The 19939-nt window shown below is 41.7% G+C and overlaps 1 protein-coding gene across 3 annotated transcripts in view; it reads left to right on the forward strand.

Annotated features, from left to right (window-relative positions):
• LOC129840582 (nck-associated protein 1-like) overlaps positions 1 to 16619 on the forward strand; it is a 55789-nt gene extending 39170 nt beyond the window's left edge. For all 3 annotated transcript variants that reach the window (XM_055908565.1, XM_055908566.1, XM_055908567.1), the window contains 16 exons: positions 1574 to 1719; positions 5640 to 5772; positions 6402 to 6521; positions 6843 to 6982; positions 7067 to 7198; positions 8831 to 9049; positions 10943 to 11073; positions 11372 to 11469; positions 11658 to 11751; positions 11994 to 12076; positions 12436 to 12516; positions 12839 to 12932; positions 13213 to 13329; positions 14464 to 14573; positions 15206 to 15295; positions 15736 to 16619. In XM_055908565.1, the coding sequence (XP_055764540.1) occupies positions 1574 to 1719; positions 5640 to 5772; positions 6402 to 6521; positions 6843 to 6982; positions 7067 to 7198; positions 8831 to 9049; positions 10943 to 11073; positions 11372 to 11469; positions 11658 to 11751; positions 11994 to 12076; positions 12436 to 12516; positions 12839 to 12932; positions 13213 to 13329; positions 14464 to 14573; positions 15206 to 15295; positions 15736 to 15852 (1905 nt within the window). In that variant the 3' untranslated portion in view covers positions 15853 to 16619. The remainder of the gene's footprint in view (positions 1 to 1573; positions 1720 to 5639; positions 5773 to 6401; positions 6522 to 6842; positions 6983 to 7066; positions 7199 to 8830; positions 9050 to 10942; positions 11074 to 11371; positions 11470 to 11657; positions 11752 to 11993; positions 12077 to 12435; positions 12517 to 12838; positions 12933 to 13212; positions 13330 to 14463; positions 14574 to 15205; positions 15296 to 15735) is intronic.
• Positions 16620 to 19939: the final 3320 nt, after the last annotated feature.

Consider the following 19939-nt stretch of genomic DNA (forward strand, 5'->3'; position numbering starts at 1 on the left):
CAAGATTCTCTGGTCTGATGAAACCAAGATTGAACTCTTTGGCCTGAATGCAAAGCGTCACGTCTGAAAGATAAACAGAGCAAAATACAGAGATCCTTTTTGAAAACCTGCTCCAGAGCACTCAGGACCTCATTATGGTGTATTGTGTGTAGATTGATGAGCGGGAAAAAAATATTTAATCCGTTTTATAATAAGGCTGTAACGTAACAAAATATGGAAAAGGTGTAGGGGTCTGAATACTTTCTGAATGCACTGTATTTGCAGTGTGTGTGTATATATATATATATATATATATATATATATATATATATATATATATATATATATATATATATATATATATATATATATATATATATATATATATTTTACACACATTTAACCCCTTTTTTTATAGGCACAAAACTACCTTCATACTTCCATTAGAGTCCTGTGACACTCTGGGGGTCGAAGAGCAAAATGGAGAACACCATTGTGTTCGTGAGATTCTCCCCTTTCCATAGATTGGTCATAATGTACTGAACAAAAATATTAACGCCACATGCAATTTCAAAGATTTTACTGAGTTTCATTAGGCCCTCACATGACTGGGCAAGAGTGCAGCCATGGGTGGGCCTTGGAGGGCATAGACCCACCCACTTGGCAGCCAGGCCCACCCACTTGGCAGCCAGGCCCACCCACTTGGCAGCCAGGCCCACCCACTTGGCAGCCAGGCCCACCCACTTGGCAGCCAGGCCCACCCACTTGGCAGCCAGGCCCACCCACTTGGCAGCCAGGCCCACCCACTTGGCAGCCAGGCCCACCCACTTGGCAGCCAGGCCCACCCACTTGGCAGCCAGGCCCACCCACTTGGCAGCCAGGCCCACCCACTTGGCAGCCAGGCCCACCCACTTGGCAGCCAGGCCCACCCACTTGGCAGTGTTGTGTGACACAACTGCACATTTTAAACTGGGCTTTTATTGTCCCCAGCACAAGGTGCACCCGGGTAATGAGCATGCTGTTTAATCAGCTTCTTCATATGCCACACCTGTCAGGTAGATAGATTATCTTGTCTAAGGATAAATGCTTACTAACATGGATGTAAACAAATTTGTGCACAACATTTGGGAGAAATAAGCTCTGTTGTGCGAATGGAACATTTCTGGGATTTTTTATTTCAGCTCATTAAACATGGGACCAAGAAGCGGAAGTGTGACACTGGCGGATGCGGTGAATTGAGACTCATCCAATGCAAGAAACTGATTTCACTCTTTTTTTCGTTATTAAATAATAAAAGATTGAACCTTTATTTAACTAGGCAAGTCAGTTAAGAACAAATTCTTATTTGGCCTACCCCGGCCAAACCCGGACGAAGCTGAGCCAATTGTGCGCCGCCCTATGGGACTCCCAATCACGGCCGGATGTGATATGTAACTTAGATTGACGTGTCAATCGACTCTAGGGGGTTAAACACCAGTTGTAAGAGAGACTTGTAATATGATGCTAGCTGAAATGGAGAATGGTTTTGATTTGAAATTCAAGGTGTTTTGATTGATGTGATGAAACTGTTGTCTGTCTCTCTCGCTCTCTCCAGGCCTACACTAGTGTGTCAAAAGCCTCTCTGGGCATCGCTGACCACCGTGAACTGGGCAAGATGATGAACACCATCACATTCCACACCAAGATGGTGGACTCCCTGGTGGAGATGTTGGCGGAAACCTCAGACATCTCCATCTTCTGGTAATACATAACCCAACAGACAGAAAATATATACATATTTCATTTTGTTCATACAGGGTAGGTCAGCATTGATACCAGGGTCTCATATACAAGGAAGCTGTGTAAGCATGTACATACACCAATAAAATGTAATACAATACAATGACTATCAGTACAACAAGATTAATCAAAACAAACACAAGTCTCACATATCACCATCCTTAAACTTGATCTAATCTGTCCAATGCAGACCAGCAATGGCCTCAAGGCTATTCCATGAGCTGGGGGTATAAAAACTAAAAGTATTTTTCACCCTCTCAGTGGAGACCCCGTGGGACCTCCAGAACCAGCCAGTCCAAGAGCGTGTCTGAAAATTAGCTGGATCTCCAATTATTGCGTGATGTGGGGGAGTCTCTGAAAAAAACGCTTCATATTAAAAAGGATACAATGCTGGACCCTTCTGGTAGTCAGAGACTCCCAGCCAACAAAACTATACAAAATGCAGTGATGTGTACAGAAATTGTCCCCTGTAATAAAACGCAGTGCTGAATTTAAAGATTTTAAAACGGAGACTGCCGCGAATGTGGATTATATCACCATAATCAAGTACTGGGAGAAAAGATGCTTGAACAACCTTCTTCCTACTTTTAAAATTAAGGCAGGATGTATTTCTATAAAAGAAACCAATCTTAATTATCTGCTTTTCAATGTGTGTTTTACAAAAAAATAGCTCATCGTCAGTCCAAGTACTTATAATGGGGAACTTGCTCAATTTGGGTTCCCTTCAATGTGCAAATACGCAGGTTCTCAGGGTCAATATTACGAGACCCAGAGAACAACAAACCTGGTTTTATTAGGATTAAGCACTAGTTTAAGATCAGTAAGCAATTTTTATTGGGTCAATAATGTTGAAAGTCATGAATGGCCTGCTGTACTATCTGCTTATAGAGATGATTGTTACAGGTTTTAAGATAAATAATATTTGTCTATATATAAATAGTGAAAAGAACGGAGGCCAAAATTGACCCCTGCGGCACTCCTTTCTTAATATTGAGGAAACTACATTTGATAAGCACACATTTTGTCCTGTTATAGATGTAAGATTGTATAAAACTGTACCATTGGGTATATGCCTCAAGCGAGGACATGGAATAAAATAAGTGTTAGTGAGGGTTCTTGCTCGAGTAAGCCTAACAGCTCTTAGTACTGAGCAAATGTTGGTGATAGCAGTCTGGATCCTTTTTCATTAGGGTGAAATAGATCTACAATGGTTTCTTAGCCAAACATGTAGAGACCACTTACGGCTGAATTTCTCGCAGTTCCAACGCGCAGAAGGAATAGGACCAGAGGTTATGGGTTGTTTACCCGAATCCTGTATGGTCTCAATAAGCTGTTTTGAAAATGGATTTGAGCTTTTCTGCTTCCACTCACTTGACATTCATTTTGATGGTTGGGAACAGTTCTTGTAAATCCATCATGCGCACCCCCCAGGTAATAAAGAGTACTTGCATCTGGGACGGCCACATGACAAACCATGGAGGTTTCAGCAATGATGCTAGATCCGGGGTCTCCAACCCTGTTCCTGGAGAGCTTACCCTCCTGTAGGTTTTTGCTCCAACCCCAGAGTGAAAACCTATAGGACGGTAACACTCCAAGGAACAGGTTTGCAGAGCCCTGTGCTTCATGTAGGACGATTCCTTCCAGCTGGAGCAGGTGAATCTCCTGCTGCTCCCCCATTTCAAAAATCGCTGGAGTTTGGGGCCGAGGGTGGGGGGCCTTGGACTCACATTGGGTGTTCTCAAAGCCCTCAGCAGACTGGGAGACGTGGACCACTCATTACTTACACTGGGGACTCCATTAGCATACGCATAGCCTCCAGCCAATGACGGGTCAGCATTCTAACAGTCTAATAAATACATGTCATATATGCAATCGGAAGAGTAATAATTTGGTTGTGTTTATGAAGGTGTTAAGGTAACATTAGAATATAATAGCATTTATTAGTTTGTTACTGTAGGCTATAAGTAAAAACAAAATGAAAACCATGAAACAGAAATCATTATAATTTTGTTTTGGCAGGTCTATTATTAAAGTCTATGTTACTTGTCTTTGCCTAGTAGCCTGAGCAATGCTGCCGCACGAGTACTACTCATCAAATTAAATTTTATTTGTCACATGTGCCGAATACAACAGGCGTTGGTAGACCTTACAGTGAAATGCTTACCTACAAGCCCTTAAAACCTCTTAAGGATCTGACCCTTTTTTTCAATCTTCGCCTAAAATGACATACCCAACTCTAACTGCCTGTAGCTCAGGACCTGAAGAAAGGATATGCATATTCTTGATATCATTTGAAAGGAAAAACTTTGAAGTTTGTGGAAATGTGAAATTAATATAACACATTAGATCTGGTAAAAGATTATTAAGAAAAAAACTTCAGTTTAAATAGAAAAATATTCCACCTTTTGAAATGCAAGAGGCCATTATTAACAAATGATATGGTAATACAAAATATAAGTTTACACACTTTCAGGAATGTCATACATGATGGATAATTAGCTTCCCTACAGAAAAGACACTAACCTTCACACATCTAGATGGGGGGGGTGCAGCAAACACTGCAGGGATTCCAACTGTAGAACCCAGTTCCTACATTTGAATATAAAAATAGATTTTATCAAACAAAACTATGTTACATTTTATCTCTGGGACCCTCAGGATGACAAATCAGAGCAAGATTACTGAATGTAAGTACATTATATACCTTCAGAGGTCACCAAACCACTGACCGTGAAAAGTTTTGTTGTTGTGCACTCTCCTCAAACAGCATGGTATTTTTTTTGCTGTAATACCTACTGTAAATTGGACAGTGCAGTTAGATTAATAAGAATGTAAGCTTTCTCCCATATAAGACATGTCTATGCCCTGGGAAATGTCCTTGTTACTTACAACGTCATGCTAATCACATTAGCGCATGTTAGCTCATCCGTCCCGTGGATGACCGATCCCGTATAACCAACAATACAGTTTTTAATAAGAATTATTAAAGAACAAATAATTAAAGTGCAGTGGTAAGAGTGGCAGTAAAATAACAACAGCGAGCAGCAACATTATGTATAAAATAAGTTACAAACAATGCGAAAAAACAAACAAAATAGCATGGTTGGTTAAGGGCCCATAAAACGGCAGCCATCCCCTCTGGTGCGATTATCATGTGCTGAACACACGGCACAGCACTGTTATTCTTTTAAAAAGTGATATTTGGAGAGCTATTTGACAAAGCTAAGCATCTTAGAAACTGCAGAATATGCTCATTCTAATATATCAAATGTTCTACCTGCATGTGATTGAAGGAGGACTTGATAAAGTGGTCCTCCTGTCCCTGCCTCGTTCAATTAATTCCAAGCTGCGCTCATCTCTTCATGTACAATTTACAACTCATAGTATTGTCAGTCATCAGATTATTGTCAATTTAATCTTGTCTTTAGGCTAACTTATGTGTGAAATTAGTTTTGGTATAGTTTAGGTGTAGTTCGCTTCCTCTCACTTGTCACCTCGGATAGTCAACGATATGTTTTGCATTATTCTAAAGGCCTACTGCAACACGTAGCATGTTTTAATTTACCTTACAATAAATGCAATTAGTAATAGAGTTATAGTAAGTAATACAGTCCAGTAAGGGCTTATTTTTTACCAAAAAAAACAATGAATGACATCAAGGCGCTCGGTCAAATGATTTGCCATAAACATGAGCCTCTAACGATAATAAATGGGCATAACACAAATGTAAAAAATAATTGCATAAATAAATATTTGTGAAAATATATGTTAATGACAAGATATGAAAACAAGATTAATTCATTTATTGTTTTGGATATGATTGCTCTAGATGGATGTTGAGTTTGTCTTTCTTGGTGTCCTCGTCTCATTGGTGGTGATAGCTTCTACAGCCGAGCATTTGAGAAGATGTTTCAGCAGTGTCTGGAACTGCCCTCACAGTCGCGCCACTCTATCTCATTCCCCCTGCTGTGCACACACTTCATGAGCTGCACCCATGAGCTCTGTCCTGAAGAGGTAAGGCCCCACAACCAATGGTTGAAAGAAACCCTTATGAAGCGTAACATCACATTCATATCTACAATTCGTTTTGTAATGTTAGGTCTGCAAAATTCAGGAAACATTCTTAAAAGTTCCTGGGTTTTCCAGAAGTCCTGGTTGCAGGATTCCGTTGGAGTGTTCCCTCCCTGCATTTTCCCTTCTGACTCTGGGAATCTTCCAACTGGGATTTTTTTTTAAACCGGGGAACTTTGGGAAAGTTTCTGGAATTTTGCAACCCAACTTGAGATTCTCATAAAACACTAAGGGCAGCATTTTTCATTGTGCAAAGTGCAAAACTTACTATAAAATGTCACTATAATCATCTGTGTGATATAATTTGAAACTTTTCTTCAACAATTTGCAATGTGCATAACAAAGTGATTGTATTGATCAGTTTACTACTCAAGTAAAAAGAAAAAAAGAAGCCTGCTTATAAAGCACATTGTTCAAGAAACGTTTCAAATTAAATCACTGCGAGATTGAGGTTTATTGTCAGTTTTGCACTTTGATTAGTCATTTTGCACTATGGAAGTGTTGCCCTAAGATTCCCATCTCACACTGTTCCTGAGTGGTTAACTACCTGCCCCTTCCCTGCGTTCTCCCAGCGGCATCACATTGGCGACCGCAGTCTGTCGCTCTGCAACATGTTCCTGGACGAGATGGCCAAGCAGGCGCGCAACCTCATCACTGACATCTGCACAGAGCAGTGCATGCTCAGTGACCAGGTGAGGGGTCATCGGCATGGAGAACCATGTCCTTGTGGAACAGGGTATATAAGGATGCGTTTGTCACTTTAGCGGTATCTTTTTTCCATAGTGACTTCAGTACAGTGGATGCATATATTTTTAGTATGTGATCCAGAGTAGGAGTGCTGATTCTAGGATCAGTTTTGCCTTTTATAATGAATGGACAGGGGCCATATTGATGTAAGGCCTTATTGACGATATATGACAGTTTCATGGAGTCCTATGTTACCTTCTTATCAAAGTATAGATACAATTATTGCACGTGGATTTTCATTCAGATTAGATTTGATCTCTTTGCAGCTGCTCCCTAAACACTGTGCGAAAACCATCAGTCAGGCAGTGAACAAGAAGTCCAAAAAGCTGACTGGGAAGAAAGGCGAGCCGGAGCGAGAGAAGCCGGGTGTTGAGAGCATGAGGAAGAACAGGCTCCTGGTCACCAAGTGAGTTGTGCCTGCGTGTGTGTGTGTGTGATGGTGTATGTTAGTAGTTGCTGATGTTCATTTCTATCTTGTTGTGTCTTCCAGCCTGGACAAGCTGCACACGGCGCTGTCAGAGCTGTGCTTCTCCATTAACTACGTGCCCAACATTGTGGTGTGGGAACATACCTTTACCCCCCGCGAATACCTCACCTCCCACCTGGAGATCCGCTTCACCAAGTGAGTCCGCCCACCTACACATAGAATGCCTCCCAAATGGTGCGCTTTTCCCTATTTAGTGCTCTACTTTTGACCAGGGCCCTAAGTGCCCGATATAGGGTATAGGCTTCCATTTGGGACACAGTATATTTCAACAGCAGTGTTTCCTATTCCTCTGGTCTTCAAGTATTTATGCTGTGTTAGGATATCATACGATACAATAAATACTATGGATATGATACGATATATACAGTTGAAGTTGGAAGTTTACATACACTTAGGTTGGCGTCGTTAACTCGTTTTTCAACCACTCCAAAAATTTCTTGTTAACAAACTATAGTTTGGCAATTCGTTAGGACATCTACTTTATGCATGACACAAGTCATTTTTCAAACAATTGTTTACAGACAGATTATTTCACTTATAATTCACAATCACAATTCCAGTGGGTCAGAAATGTACATACACTAAGTTGACTGTGCCTTTGAATAGCTTGGAACATTCCAGAAAAGTATGTCATGGCTTTAGAAGCTTCTGTTAGGCTAATTGACATCATTTGAGTCAATTGGAGGTGTACCTGTGGATGTATTTCAAGGCCTACCTTCAAACTCAGTGCCTATTTGCTTGACATCATGGGAAAATCAAAAGAAATCAGCCAAGACCTCAGAAAATAAATTGTAGACCCCCACAAGTCTGGTTCACCCTTGGGGGCAATTTCCAAATGCCTGAAGGTAGCACATTCATCTGTACAAACAATAGTACGCAAGTATAAACACCATGGGGCCTCCCGGGTGGCGCAGTGGTCTACGGCACTGCATCGCAGTGTGCCACCAGAGATTCTGGGTTCGAGCCCAGGCTCTGTCGCAGCCGGCCGCGACCGGGAGGTCCATGGGGCGACGCACAATTGGCCCAGTGTTGTCCGGGTTAGGGAGGGTTTGGCCGGCAGGGATATCCTTTTCTCATCGCGCACTAGCGACTCCTGTGGTGGGCCGGGTGCAGTGCACGCTGACCAGGTCGCCAGGTGTACGGTGGTTCCTCCGACACATTGATGCGGCTGGCTTCCGGGTTGGATGTGCGTTGTGTCAAGAAGCATTGCGGCTAGGTTGGGTTGTGTTTCGGAGGACGCATGGCTCTCGACCTTCCTCTCCCGAGTCCGTACGGGAGTTGTAGCGATGAGACAAGACTGTAACTACTACCAATTGGCTACCACAAAATTGGGGAGGGGGAAAAATGTAAAGATTTTTTTTTAAACATTTAATAAAAAACTTAAAGTATAAACACCGTGGGACCGCGCAGCCGTCATACCACTCAGGAAGGAGACGCGTTCTGTCTCCTAGAGATGAACGTGCTTTGGTGCGAAAAGTGCAAGATTGTACTTTTGGGAGAAATGTCCTCTGGTCTGATGAAACAAAAATAGAACTGTTTGGGCATTATGACCATCGTTATGTTTGGAGTAAAAAGAGGGAGGCTTGCAAGCCAAAGAACACCATCCCAACCGTGAAGCACAGGGGTGGCAGAATCATGTATTTGGCTGAGGTGTATGTAAACTTCTGACTTCAACTGTATGATACATTACCATGGATTGAAACAATGTGATCGATAGATACAATCTATAGATCGATCCAAGACTCATGATGCTCCCTCTTCTCTCAGGTCCATTGTGGGGATGACCATGTACAACCAGGCCACGCAAGAGATCGCCAAGCCCTCCGAGCTGCTCACCAGCGTGCGTTCCTACATGACAGTGCTGCAGTCCATCGAGAACTATGTGCAGATTGACATCACGCGGGTGTTCAACAATGTGCTGCTGCAGCAGACCCAGCACCTGGACAGCCATGGGGAGCCCACCATCACCAGCCTCTACACCAACTGGTGAGTCCCGCCCAACCAACACACCAGTCCTCAGTTCACATATGTTGGCTTGCGAAAGTATTCACCCCCTTGGCATTTTTCCTATTTTGTTGCCTTACAACCTGGAATGCAAATTTATTTTTGGGGGGGGTTGTATCATTTGATTTACACAACATGCCTACCATTTTGAAGATGCAAAATATTTTTTATTCTGAAACAAACAAGAAAACTTGAGCATGCATAACTATTCATCCCCCCCGAAGGTGATACTTTGCAGATCCACCGTTTGCAGCAATTACAGCTGCAATTCTCTCGGGGTATGTCTCTATAAGCTTGGCACATCTAGCCACTGTGATATTTGTCCATTCTTCAAGGCAAAACTGCTCCATCTCCTTCAAGTTAGATGGGTTCGGCTGGTGTACAGCAAAGTCATAACGCAGATTTTCAATTGGATTGGGGTCTGGGCTTTGACTAGGCCATTCCAAGACATTTAAATGTTTTCCGTTAAACCACTCGAGTGTTGCTTCAGCAGTATGCTTAGGGTCATTGTCCTGCTGGAAGCTGAACCTCTATCCCAGTCTCAAATCTCTGGAAGACTGAAGCAGGTTTCCCTCAAGAATTTCCCTGTATTTAGCACCCTGTATTTAGCACCCTTTAGCACCATTCAATTCTGACCAATTTCCCAGTCCCTGCTGATGAAAAACCTCCTCACAGCATGATGCTGCCACAGCTTCACTGTGGAGATGGGGTTTTTGGGGTGATGAGAGGTGTTAGGTTTGCGCTAGACATAGCGTTTTCCTTGATTGCCAAAAAGCTACATTTTAGCCTCATCTGACCAGAGTACCTTCCATATGTTTGGGGAGTCTCCCACATGCCTTTTGGCGAACACTAAATGTGTTTTCTTATTTTTTTCTTAAAGCAATGTATTTTTTCTGGACACTCTTCCATAAAGCCCAGCTCTGTGGAGTGTATCTCCGCTGTGGATCTTTGCAGCTCCTTAAAGGTTATCTTTGGGGTCTTTGTTGCCTCTATGATTAATGCCCTCCTTGCCTGGTCCGTGACTGTTTGTGGACGGCACTCTTTTGGCAGGGTTGCTGTGGTGCCATTCTTACCAGTTTTTAATAATGGATTTAATGGTGCTCTGTGGGATGTTAATAATGGATTTAATGTTGCTCTGTGGGATGTTCAAAGTTTCAGATATTTTTTTATAACCCAGCCCTGAACTGTACTTCTCCATAACTTTGTCCCTGACCTATTTGGAGAGCTTCTTGGTCTTCGTGATGCCGCTTGCTTGGTGGTGCCTCTTGCTCAGTGGTGTTGCAGATTCTGGGGCCTTTCAGAACAGATATATATGTACTGAGATCATGTGACCGATCATGTGACACTTAGATTGCACACAGGTGGACTTTATTTAACTAATTATGTGACTACTGAAGGTAATTGTTTGCACCAGTTCTTATTTAAGGGCTTCATAGCAAAGGGGTGAATACATTTGCACGCACCCCTTTTCCGTTTAGAATTTTTGGGGATTTTTTTAAACATGTACATTTTTTTTTGCTTCACCAATTTTGACTTTTGTGTATGTCCATTATATGAAATCCAAATAAAATCCATTTAAATTACAGGTTGTAATGCAACAAAATAGGAAAAACACCAAGAGGGATTAATACTTTCGCAAGGCACTGTATTATGTCACCTAGGTGATTCCTCACAAAACCAGGACAAATAAATGTCCAATGAGTAGATGGAGATTTGGGCCGTATGTATTAAGCGTCTCAGAGTAGCAGTGCTTATTTAGGATCACAATGAATAAGGTAACATGGACTGGGGGACCTGATCCTAGATCAGCACTCTTGATAGAATGGATATCTATCGTGTCACCCAGTGAGATTGAGTCTGCTTGTGTGTCCATAGGTATCTGGAGACCTTGCTCCGGCAGGTAAGCAACGGCCACATTGCCTACTTCCCGGCCATGAAGGCCTTTGTCAACCTGCCTACGGAGAACGAACTCACCTTTAATGCTGAGGAGTACTCAGATATATCCGGTGAGACCATCAGAATAATTTATTAGACATAATAGAGGCTTGCAATACTTTGAGTAGGAATTTGTAGCCTGTCCTGAATAGGATAATGTGACGAGATGGGTATAGTGTATGCTGAGGCTGCTGTATAGTGAATATAGTTTTGTGAATATTCCGCCACTCTAGGACAAGTCATTTTTTGGGGGAAAGCATTGCCTTTATCGGGTTAAATATGTGTACATTTTAATCATGGCCACCTACATACTTAAATCTCAAAAGCAATCCCAAAAACATCCCCCTGCTCTCTGTCTTTCCCCCACAGAGATGAGGTCACTGTCAGAGCTGCTGGGACCCTATGGCATGAAGTTCCTCAGCGAGAGCCTCATGTGGCATATATCCTCCCAGGTGGCAGAACTCAAGGTGTGGTCACTGACTTATCCAGAGGCGTTTGTTTTTATTTTCCTTCTGAGCTTTTTGTACTGATGTTGATGCCCCTGGGCTCTTTATCTCTGAATCTCATTAATAGTACCTCTCCTTTTATTTTGTTCTTTCTGGGTTTTTTTGGTCTGGCACCGTCTTTCTCGCTCTCCCCCTTCTCACTTCCATAGAAACTGGTGGTGGACAACATGGAAGTTCTGAACCAGATGAGGACCAGCTTTGATAAGCCAGAGCAGATGGCTGCCCTCTTTAAGAAGCTCTCATGTACGTCTCTCTCTTGCCTTGCCTATGTCTTACACTTGTAGCCCTAAAACAGAAGAAACAGTGTGCTTGTTGCCATATTAAACACATCCTGTATATGGTAATGACTCAAGATGTGCTCGCTAAATGGTTTTCCATCAGATCAGCACTGAGCATTGAAATCTCTTTTAGTTATATGTTTTTCATTTTGAAACACTTTTACAGGAGGTTAAAGCCTTGTTTGTGTCCTTGTCTGTGTTCTGTAGCTGTTGACAGCGTCCTGAAGAGGATGACCATCATTGGAGTCATCTTGTCATTCCGATCACTGGCCCAGGAAGCACTCCGCGACGTAAGTCCAGTCACAACACTTATCCTGGCCAATACTGTATCACTGTCACTAACTAGTCCTCTGTATCATCACTGAAGTCCTCTGCTGTATATCTGGGTACAAATAAGATCAAGTCAAAATTGCCAGTAATGTAGCTTGGGTGGTATAGCAGTTAGTGCCACCGCCTACAGCACTTCTATACCAGCGTCGACATGGGTTTGAAAACACACTCTCGTCCTATTATTCCCGACTTTCTCTGTCCAATAAAATGTATACAAATATATAAGATGTGAAAGAAAGATGCCAGTAACTAGATTTAACATGACAACATGCCGGCACTCAAATGTGACCGATTTTTCTGTCCCCTCACCCGTCGTCAGGTGCTGTCCTTCCACATTCCTTTCCTGGTGAGCTCCGTCGAGGATTTCAAGGACCACATTCCCAGAGAGACTGACATGAAGGTAGGAGGCAACGTGTGTATATAGAACCTTTCTCAGTGGGTTACAATGGAGACAACAGTCTAGATCAGTCTTTTCCAAACCTCTCTTGAGTACCCCCTATACAGTTTGACTTATTAGATGTTTTCCAGTATGAGCACACCTGATTCAATTGGTTAACCAATCACCAAGTCCTGCATTAGTTGAATCAGGTGTGCTAGTTCTGGAATACATAAAATAGGTGGAACTGGTGTCCCCTGTGCTGGAGGATAGATTTTGGAAACACTTTTGAAGATGATGATCTGTTGTTTTTCTGGCTGAGTCTATGATTTCCTCTTCCTGTCAGGTGGCCATGAATGTGTATGAGCTGTCGTCTGCAGCAGGCCTGCCCTGTGAGATAGACCCAGCCTTAGTGGTGGCCCTTTCTTCACAGAAATCAGGTGAGCGCCACAACTAGGCCCCTGCAAAAGGGCTGACAGTGTTTGCCAATGGAGATAAACACATTTGAGGAAGATGTTCATTTCATGTGTATGTTCACAGTGTGCAGGTTTCTTATGTGTATCTTCAATTCATTACAAAAGGAAAGCCTGGCCGTACTGAATACTGCTATCTGGAAAAACATGATTATGGTGTAGTTGGCAGAGCTTTGACATTGTTTTCTAAGAGCTACTGTTTGATTGTCGTCCAGTTATTAACTGTACATAATACCACTGTTTCCAGAAAACATAAGCCCAGAGGAGGAGTATAAGATCGCCTGTCTGCTCATGGTCTTCGTTGCCGTTTCCATGCCAACTCTGGCCAGCAACGTCATGTCTCAATATAGCCCTGCAATCGAAGGTATTTTAATCATTTCTATTTGTCAATGGCTGTTTGGGTAATAGTGGCCATATCTGATTAACCATAGAACCCACCAGGCGCAGATATAGATCTGTCTGAGTACTTTTTAGAACACACGTCTGGGTATTCGGACAGGCCCTATAGGACAGGCCGTATATCCTTAATAGTATGTAGGGATGCACGATTTATCTGTGAACATATCAGAATTGGCCGATATTAGCTAAACATGCCAACAACGGTATCGGCCCGATGTCTAGTTTAACACCGATGTGCCGGATGTGATACAGCCTGGATTCGAACCAGGGACTGTAGTGACCCCTCTTGCACTGAGATGCAGTGCCTTAGACCGCTGTGTGTGTGTGTGTGTGTGTGTGTGTGTGTGTGTGTGTGTGTGTGTGTGTGTGTGTGTGTGTGTGTGTGTGTGTGTGTGTGTGTGTGAACTATTTAACTGTACTAGAATGCTTAAAAGGCCACTAAAAATGTAAATATCGGTTTTAGGTTTTTTGGCAAAGAAAATATTGGATATCGGTATCGTGCAAAAATGTCATACCGGTGCATCACTAGTAGTATGGTTAGTACACAGTGGCCATGTACGAATACTCTTTCTAAATAGTAAGTACTCTGATCGGGTATGCGGAAATATAATACTTTTTAGTAGGTCTATGTGAAATATGGAACATTTGGTATGCTTTATATGCCAGTATGGAATGCTCATTTTAGCTTTTCAATTTTTTTCTATTGGACAAGAGAAACGTCTTTTCAGACCCACGTGTGTTCGAAAACAGCTGATCATAAGATAAGGAGACATGCGCTTCCAAAATAAATGAATGGCGGGGGGAACAGGCGCGATCGCACATTATGTGATGCTTTCTCAGTATGAATGAGCCTAGTATATTGATATGTGTTGCTTACTGCATATTTTTTATTAAAACGGTATGTTCCATAGTTGTACGTATTATTATTAGTACACAGTATGTAGTTTTAGTAAGTAGTAACCAATTACTATTTGGCTACTACTTTCTTTTGATTTTGTATATAACTATAGAGTGATTGAGGTAGCCAAGGTAAACAGTCGAGCAATTGTTGTCGGACTGTGATAACTGAGAAGTAAATGTTTTCTTCAATCTTTCTAAGGACACTGCAACAATATTCACTGTCTGGCGAAAGCTGTCAACCAGATAGCTGCTGCCTTGTTCACCATTCACAAGGGAAGCATTGAAGATCGTCTCAAAGAATTTCTGGCTGTAAGTGCAACATGTCGCTCTTATGCCTATCGACCATATGCAATGAATTGTCAACATTGATATATTATATGCATTTTTCCTTTCCCTCCCTGTGATTTATCACATTGGATTGGTGCATCCATTTTTGTACTTTTACATTCATTATATTTAGCCATTGATTCTTGGATATAACTTTATAAATAAATACCTCTTGAGTTTAGTTCAACTTTCTTACCCCATCTAAACCCAAAAACGTGAGCTTGTTTTACGTCATTGTTTGTAAGCAAAGTAATTGTAAACAAACACTGTATAGCTTCAGAACATAGTTAAAATTATAATGTTGACCTCATGGAGGGCCAGTCCATGTATCATGGCTCTGTCTATGAATTTGAGAGTCACTACATTTCTCCAGCCTCATCTCTCAGCTGTTGGTCAAAAAAAGTGGCAAGGTGACCGCTTTGTGGTTGTGTGAATCCCAGATTCACTTTAACATTACAAATGGATTTTGTCACAACTTTTTTCACTACTGAGCAGTTTCTGAAATGCAGTATCTTTGAAAACTTCAAACGTATTTTTTAAAATTGATGAGCAACTTTAACATCAATCAGTGTTGCTGCGGACCTTTTAATCCTCTGCTGTTTTGGTATTTACAGCTGGCGTCCTCCAGCTTGCTGAAGATCGGCCAGGAGACCGACAAAATGACGACACGAAACAGGGAGTCTGTGTACCTGCTGCTGGACATGGTGAGTATTTGTGCTGATTCTATATATTTGGGATGGCACGATACGGTATGGCACATCACCCAAGGAGATTTCCGAATACTGCAACTAGTGATTTATTTCGCTACTTTTATTATGTGATGTTCGTGGGAAGTAGACCATTATTTAAAACAGCAAATTGCATAAATAATGTCCCATCCCATCTATGAATGTCACCCATTATCATTATGCATATGCATGATAAATAAAAGTTCACACCCACACATTTTCTCTGAGAATCTTTTTTATACATACTGTATTTTTTTCATTCATGTTTTCTTTTTGAGATAGAAAGTCAGAAATGAGTGGGGATGAATACACAAGGTGCACGTGGGCTTTAAACCCATGCTGTACGGGGCAATGTTTAGTCTGGAGTGCTACAACTAGGTTTCGGCACAAAATACATGTATTTGCTTTGGTTTCAGATTGTCCAAGAGTCTCCATTCCTCACCATGGACCTCCTGGAGTCATGCTTCCCCTACGCGCTACTGAGAAACGCGTACCATGCTGTCTACAAGCAGAGCGTCAGCTCCTCTGCATAAGTCTCCTCTTCAGAACATAAGTCCCTCACATGGGACATCAAGTGGACCACAGGAGCCTTGCTAACATAAACTGCCATGTGCTCATTTCACTTGGTCTTAAAACTACACTATGAAATTGTGGGATACATTTTCTTCTCCTCGTGAAATTGCATTAATGACCTGTCGTTTCCTAAAAGAGTCATACAGTAGTAACCTATGAGTTTTGCTTGATTTAAAAAATATATATATGATTTACACTACTAAATTCCATTTTTTTATGAGAAGCGTCCGTTTTTCAACATGAGAAAAAGGTGTAATGGAAAAATAACAATCTGATGTTTGGGGGCTGAATTTTAAATATCTTTATTATTAATAATGCGAACATGTTGCCTGTTTATTGACCGGAGCTTTAATGATGAACAGTGATTTTATTTAGGTGGTTCTAGATTTTTATGGGTTATTCTGTGTGTTTTTTTACAGTTTGGTTTTTATATTTGCCAAATTATTGACACATGCGTCTAATTTGGTTTGATACTCAACATTGTTGCCGGTAGCTATATAATAAGACGAACAGATGGTGTTTGTACAAAGCATAGTATAATTTTTTTACTAACTCATGATGCCTCAGTATCATTAACTCACCATTGTACCTGCCCATATGGTATGATTAAAATTATTGCATATTTATGGAATGTTTATAAATTGTTCTACCTTAACCAATTTATGTTATACATTTTTGAAAATTACACTAACTTCCATAACTTAAATAAACAATAGGTTATATCAAACTGCTCTGTTAGTCCAAATATAGCAGCATTCAGTTGACGGACCATTGTACCAGAGTGAGTTCCATCCCAACTGTGACAAACTCTCAACCTTTTGTGCACATCGCTCACCACTCAACGTCAACTGTGCAAACTGACTCCATGAGCAACAGTTGTCTTTCATTTAGTTTTACTAACTTCAAGTTGTTGGGGAGGAGGCTCATCGATGGCCACTCGGATGCTTATCTACCCAGCTAGTTTCACGTCTGACAGACCAGAGGGATATACCACAAAGCAGGATCAACGAGTTAGCCAGCTAAAATTGATAAACAACCTGAAATAACTATTGATTTTCTGGTTCATAGGTGTTTTTGGTTGATGAGTCAGTTGGACCATGTTATGCTTATCTTCTTAAAATATTACATAGCTATTTCAGAATATTCTTGTAAGTTAGCTGGCTAAGTCATTGATCTTACTTTCTAGGACACCCCTCAGACATGTACTAAGAACGGGAACATCTGATTCATACCCCCAGCTTCAGAAAATATGCAGTCAGAGCAGTGCCACCAACCAAGTCAATCTGAACACCATTGAAAGAGAAACAAGACCAAATGGTCAAGTCTTTTGACTTAGGAGGGGGGGAATAGTTTTTCCTTCATTATCTGTCAATATTTGTAGGTCTTTTTGGATGGATCCCCATTAGCTACTGCCACTCTTCCTGGGGTCCAGCAAAATGAAGGCAGTTATAATTTTTTTTTTTTTAATATTACAATACATTTACAACAGATTTCACAACATCTTAAGTGTGTGCTCTCTGGCCCCTACTCTGTGTATGTGTGTGTATAATGCGTATGTTATCGTGTGTATGCATGTGTCTGTGCCTCTGTTTGTGTTGCTTCACAGTCCCCCCTCTCCCATAAGGTGTATTTGTATCTGTTTTTTAAGTCTAATTTTACTACTTGCATCAGTTACTTGATGTGGAATAGCGTTCCATGTAGTCATGGCTCTATGTAGTACTGTACGCCTCCCATAGTCTGTTCTTGGGGACTGTGAAGAGACCTATTGTGGCATGTCTTGTGGGGTATGCATGGGTGTCCGAGCTGTCTGCCAGTAGTTCAAACAGACAGCTCAGTGCATTCAACATGTCAATACTTCTCACAAATACAAGTAGTGATGAAGTCAATCTCTCCTCCACTTTGAGACAAGAGAGATTGACATGCATATTATTAATGTTAGCTCTCTGTGTACTTGCGAGGGCAAGCCGTGCTGCCCTGTTCTGAGCTAATTGCAATTTTCCTTTGTGGCACCTGACCACACGACTGAACACTAGTCCAGGTGCGACAAAACTAGGGCCTGTGGGACCTGCCTTGTTTATAGTGCTGTTAAGAATACGAAGCAACACTTTATTATGGACAGAGTTCTCCCCACCTTAGCTACTGTTGTGTGAATATGTTATGACCATGACAGTTTGCAGTCCAAGGTTACTCCAAGCAGTTCAGTCTCCTCAACTTGCTCAGTTACAACATTATTCATTGCAAAATTTTGTTGAGGTTTAGTGAATTATTTGTCCCAAATACAATGCGTTTCGTTTTTTTAATATTTAGGACTCTTATTCCTTGCGACCCATTCTGAAACTAACTGCAGCTCTTTGTTAAGTGTTGCAGTCATTTCAGTTGCTGTAGTAGCTGACGTGTATAGTGTAGAGTCATCCGCATACATAGATACACTGACTTTACTCAAAGTCACTGGCATGTCGTTAGTAAAAAAAAAAAAAGCAAGGGTCGTTAGTAATGATTGAAAGAAGTAAGGGGCCTAGACAGCTGCCCTGGGGAGTTCCTGATTTGACCTGGATTTTGTTGAACACCCACAATATAGCAGGGGGTGTAGATCCATAACACAAGTTTTTCCAGCAACAAACTATGATCGATAATGTCAACCACACTGAATAACACAGCCCCCACAATCTTTTTAATTGTCAATTTCTCTGTCATTTGTGTAAGTTTGTTGAATGCCCTTCCCTATAAGTGTGCTGAAAGTCTGTTGTGAATTTGTTTACTTTAAAATAGCATTGTGTCTGGTCAAATGTTTTTCCAAAAGTTTGTAACAGGCTGATTGGTTGGCTATTTGAGCCAGTAAACGGGCTTTACTATCCTTAGGTAGGGGAATAACTTTTGCTTCCCTCCAGGCCTGAGGGCACACACTTTCTAGTATGCTTAAATTAAAGATATGGCAAATAAACTCAGCAAAAAAAAAAACGTCCTCACTGTCAACTGCGTTTATTTTCAGCAAACTTAAAATGTGTAAATATTTGTATGACATAACAAGATTCAACAACTGAAACACAAACTGAACAAGTTCCACAGACATGTGACTAACAGAAATTGAATAATGTGTCCCTCAACAAAGGGGGGGGTCAAAATCAAAAGTAACAGTCAGTATCTGGTGTGGCCATCAGCTGCATTTAGTACTGCAGTGCATCTCCTCCTTATGGACTGCACCAGATTTGCCAGTTCTTGCTGTGATATGTTAACCCACTCTTCCACCAAGGCACCTGCAAATTTCCAGACATTTCTGGGGGGGATGGCCCTAGCCCTCACCCTCCGGTCCAACAGGTCCCAGACGTGCTCAATGGGATTGAGATCCAGTCTCTTCGCTGGCCATGGCAGAACACTGACATTCCTGTCTTGCAGGAAATCACGCACAGAACGAGCAGTATGGCTGGTGGCATTGTCATGCTGGAGGGTCATGTCAGGATGAGCCTGCAGGAAGGGTACCACATGAGGGTGGAGGATGTCTTCCCTGTAACGCACAGCATTGAGATCGCCTGCAATGACAACAAGCACAGTTCGATGATGCTGTGACATACCGCCCCAGACCACGACGGACCCTCTAAATCGATGCCGCCCCAGAGTACAGGCCTCGGTGTAACGCTCATTCCTTCGACGATAAACGTGAATCCGACCATCACTCCTGGTGAGACAAAACTGCGACTCGTCAGTGAAGAGCACTTTTTGCCAGTCCTGTCTAGTCCAGCGACGGTGGGTTTGTGCCCATAGGTGACGTTGTTGCCGGTGATGACCTGCCTTAGTGTCCTAAGTTTTCATAACTGACATTAATTGCCTAAGCTGTTTGTGTCTTATCGACCGTTCCACAGGTGCATGTTCATTGAAAAAGCATGGGAAACAGTGTTTAAACCCTTTACAATGAAGATCTGTGAAGTTATTTTGGATTTTTACGAATTATCTTTGAAAGACGGGGTCCTGAAAAAATTATATATATATTTTTTTGTGAGTTTAGGAGTGGCAATATCCGCTATTATTCTCAGTAATTTTCCATCTTCTTTA

This window comes from Salvelinus fontinalis, chromosome 41 (assembly GCF_029448725.1).
Source record: "Salvelinus fontinalis isolate EN_2023a chromosome 41, ASM2944872v1, whole genome shotgun sequence".
NCBI lineage: Eukaryota > Metazoa > Chordata > Actinopteri > Salmoniformes > Salmonidae > Salvelinus > Salvelinus fontinalis.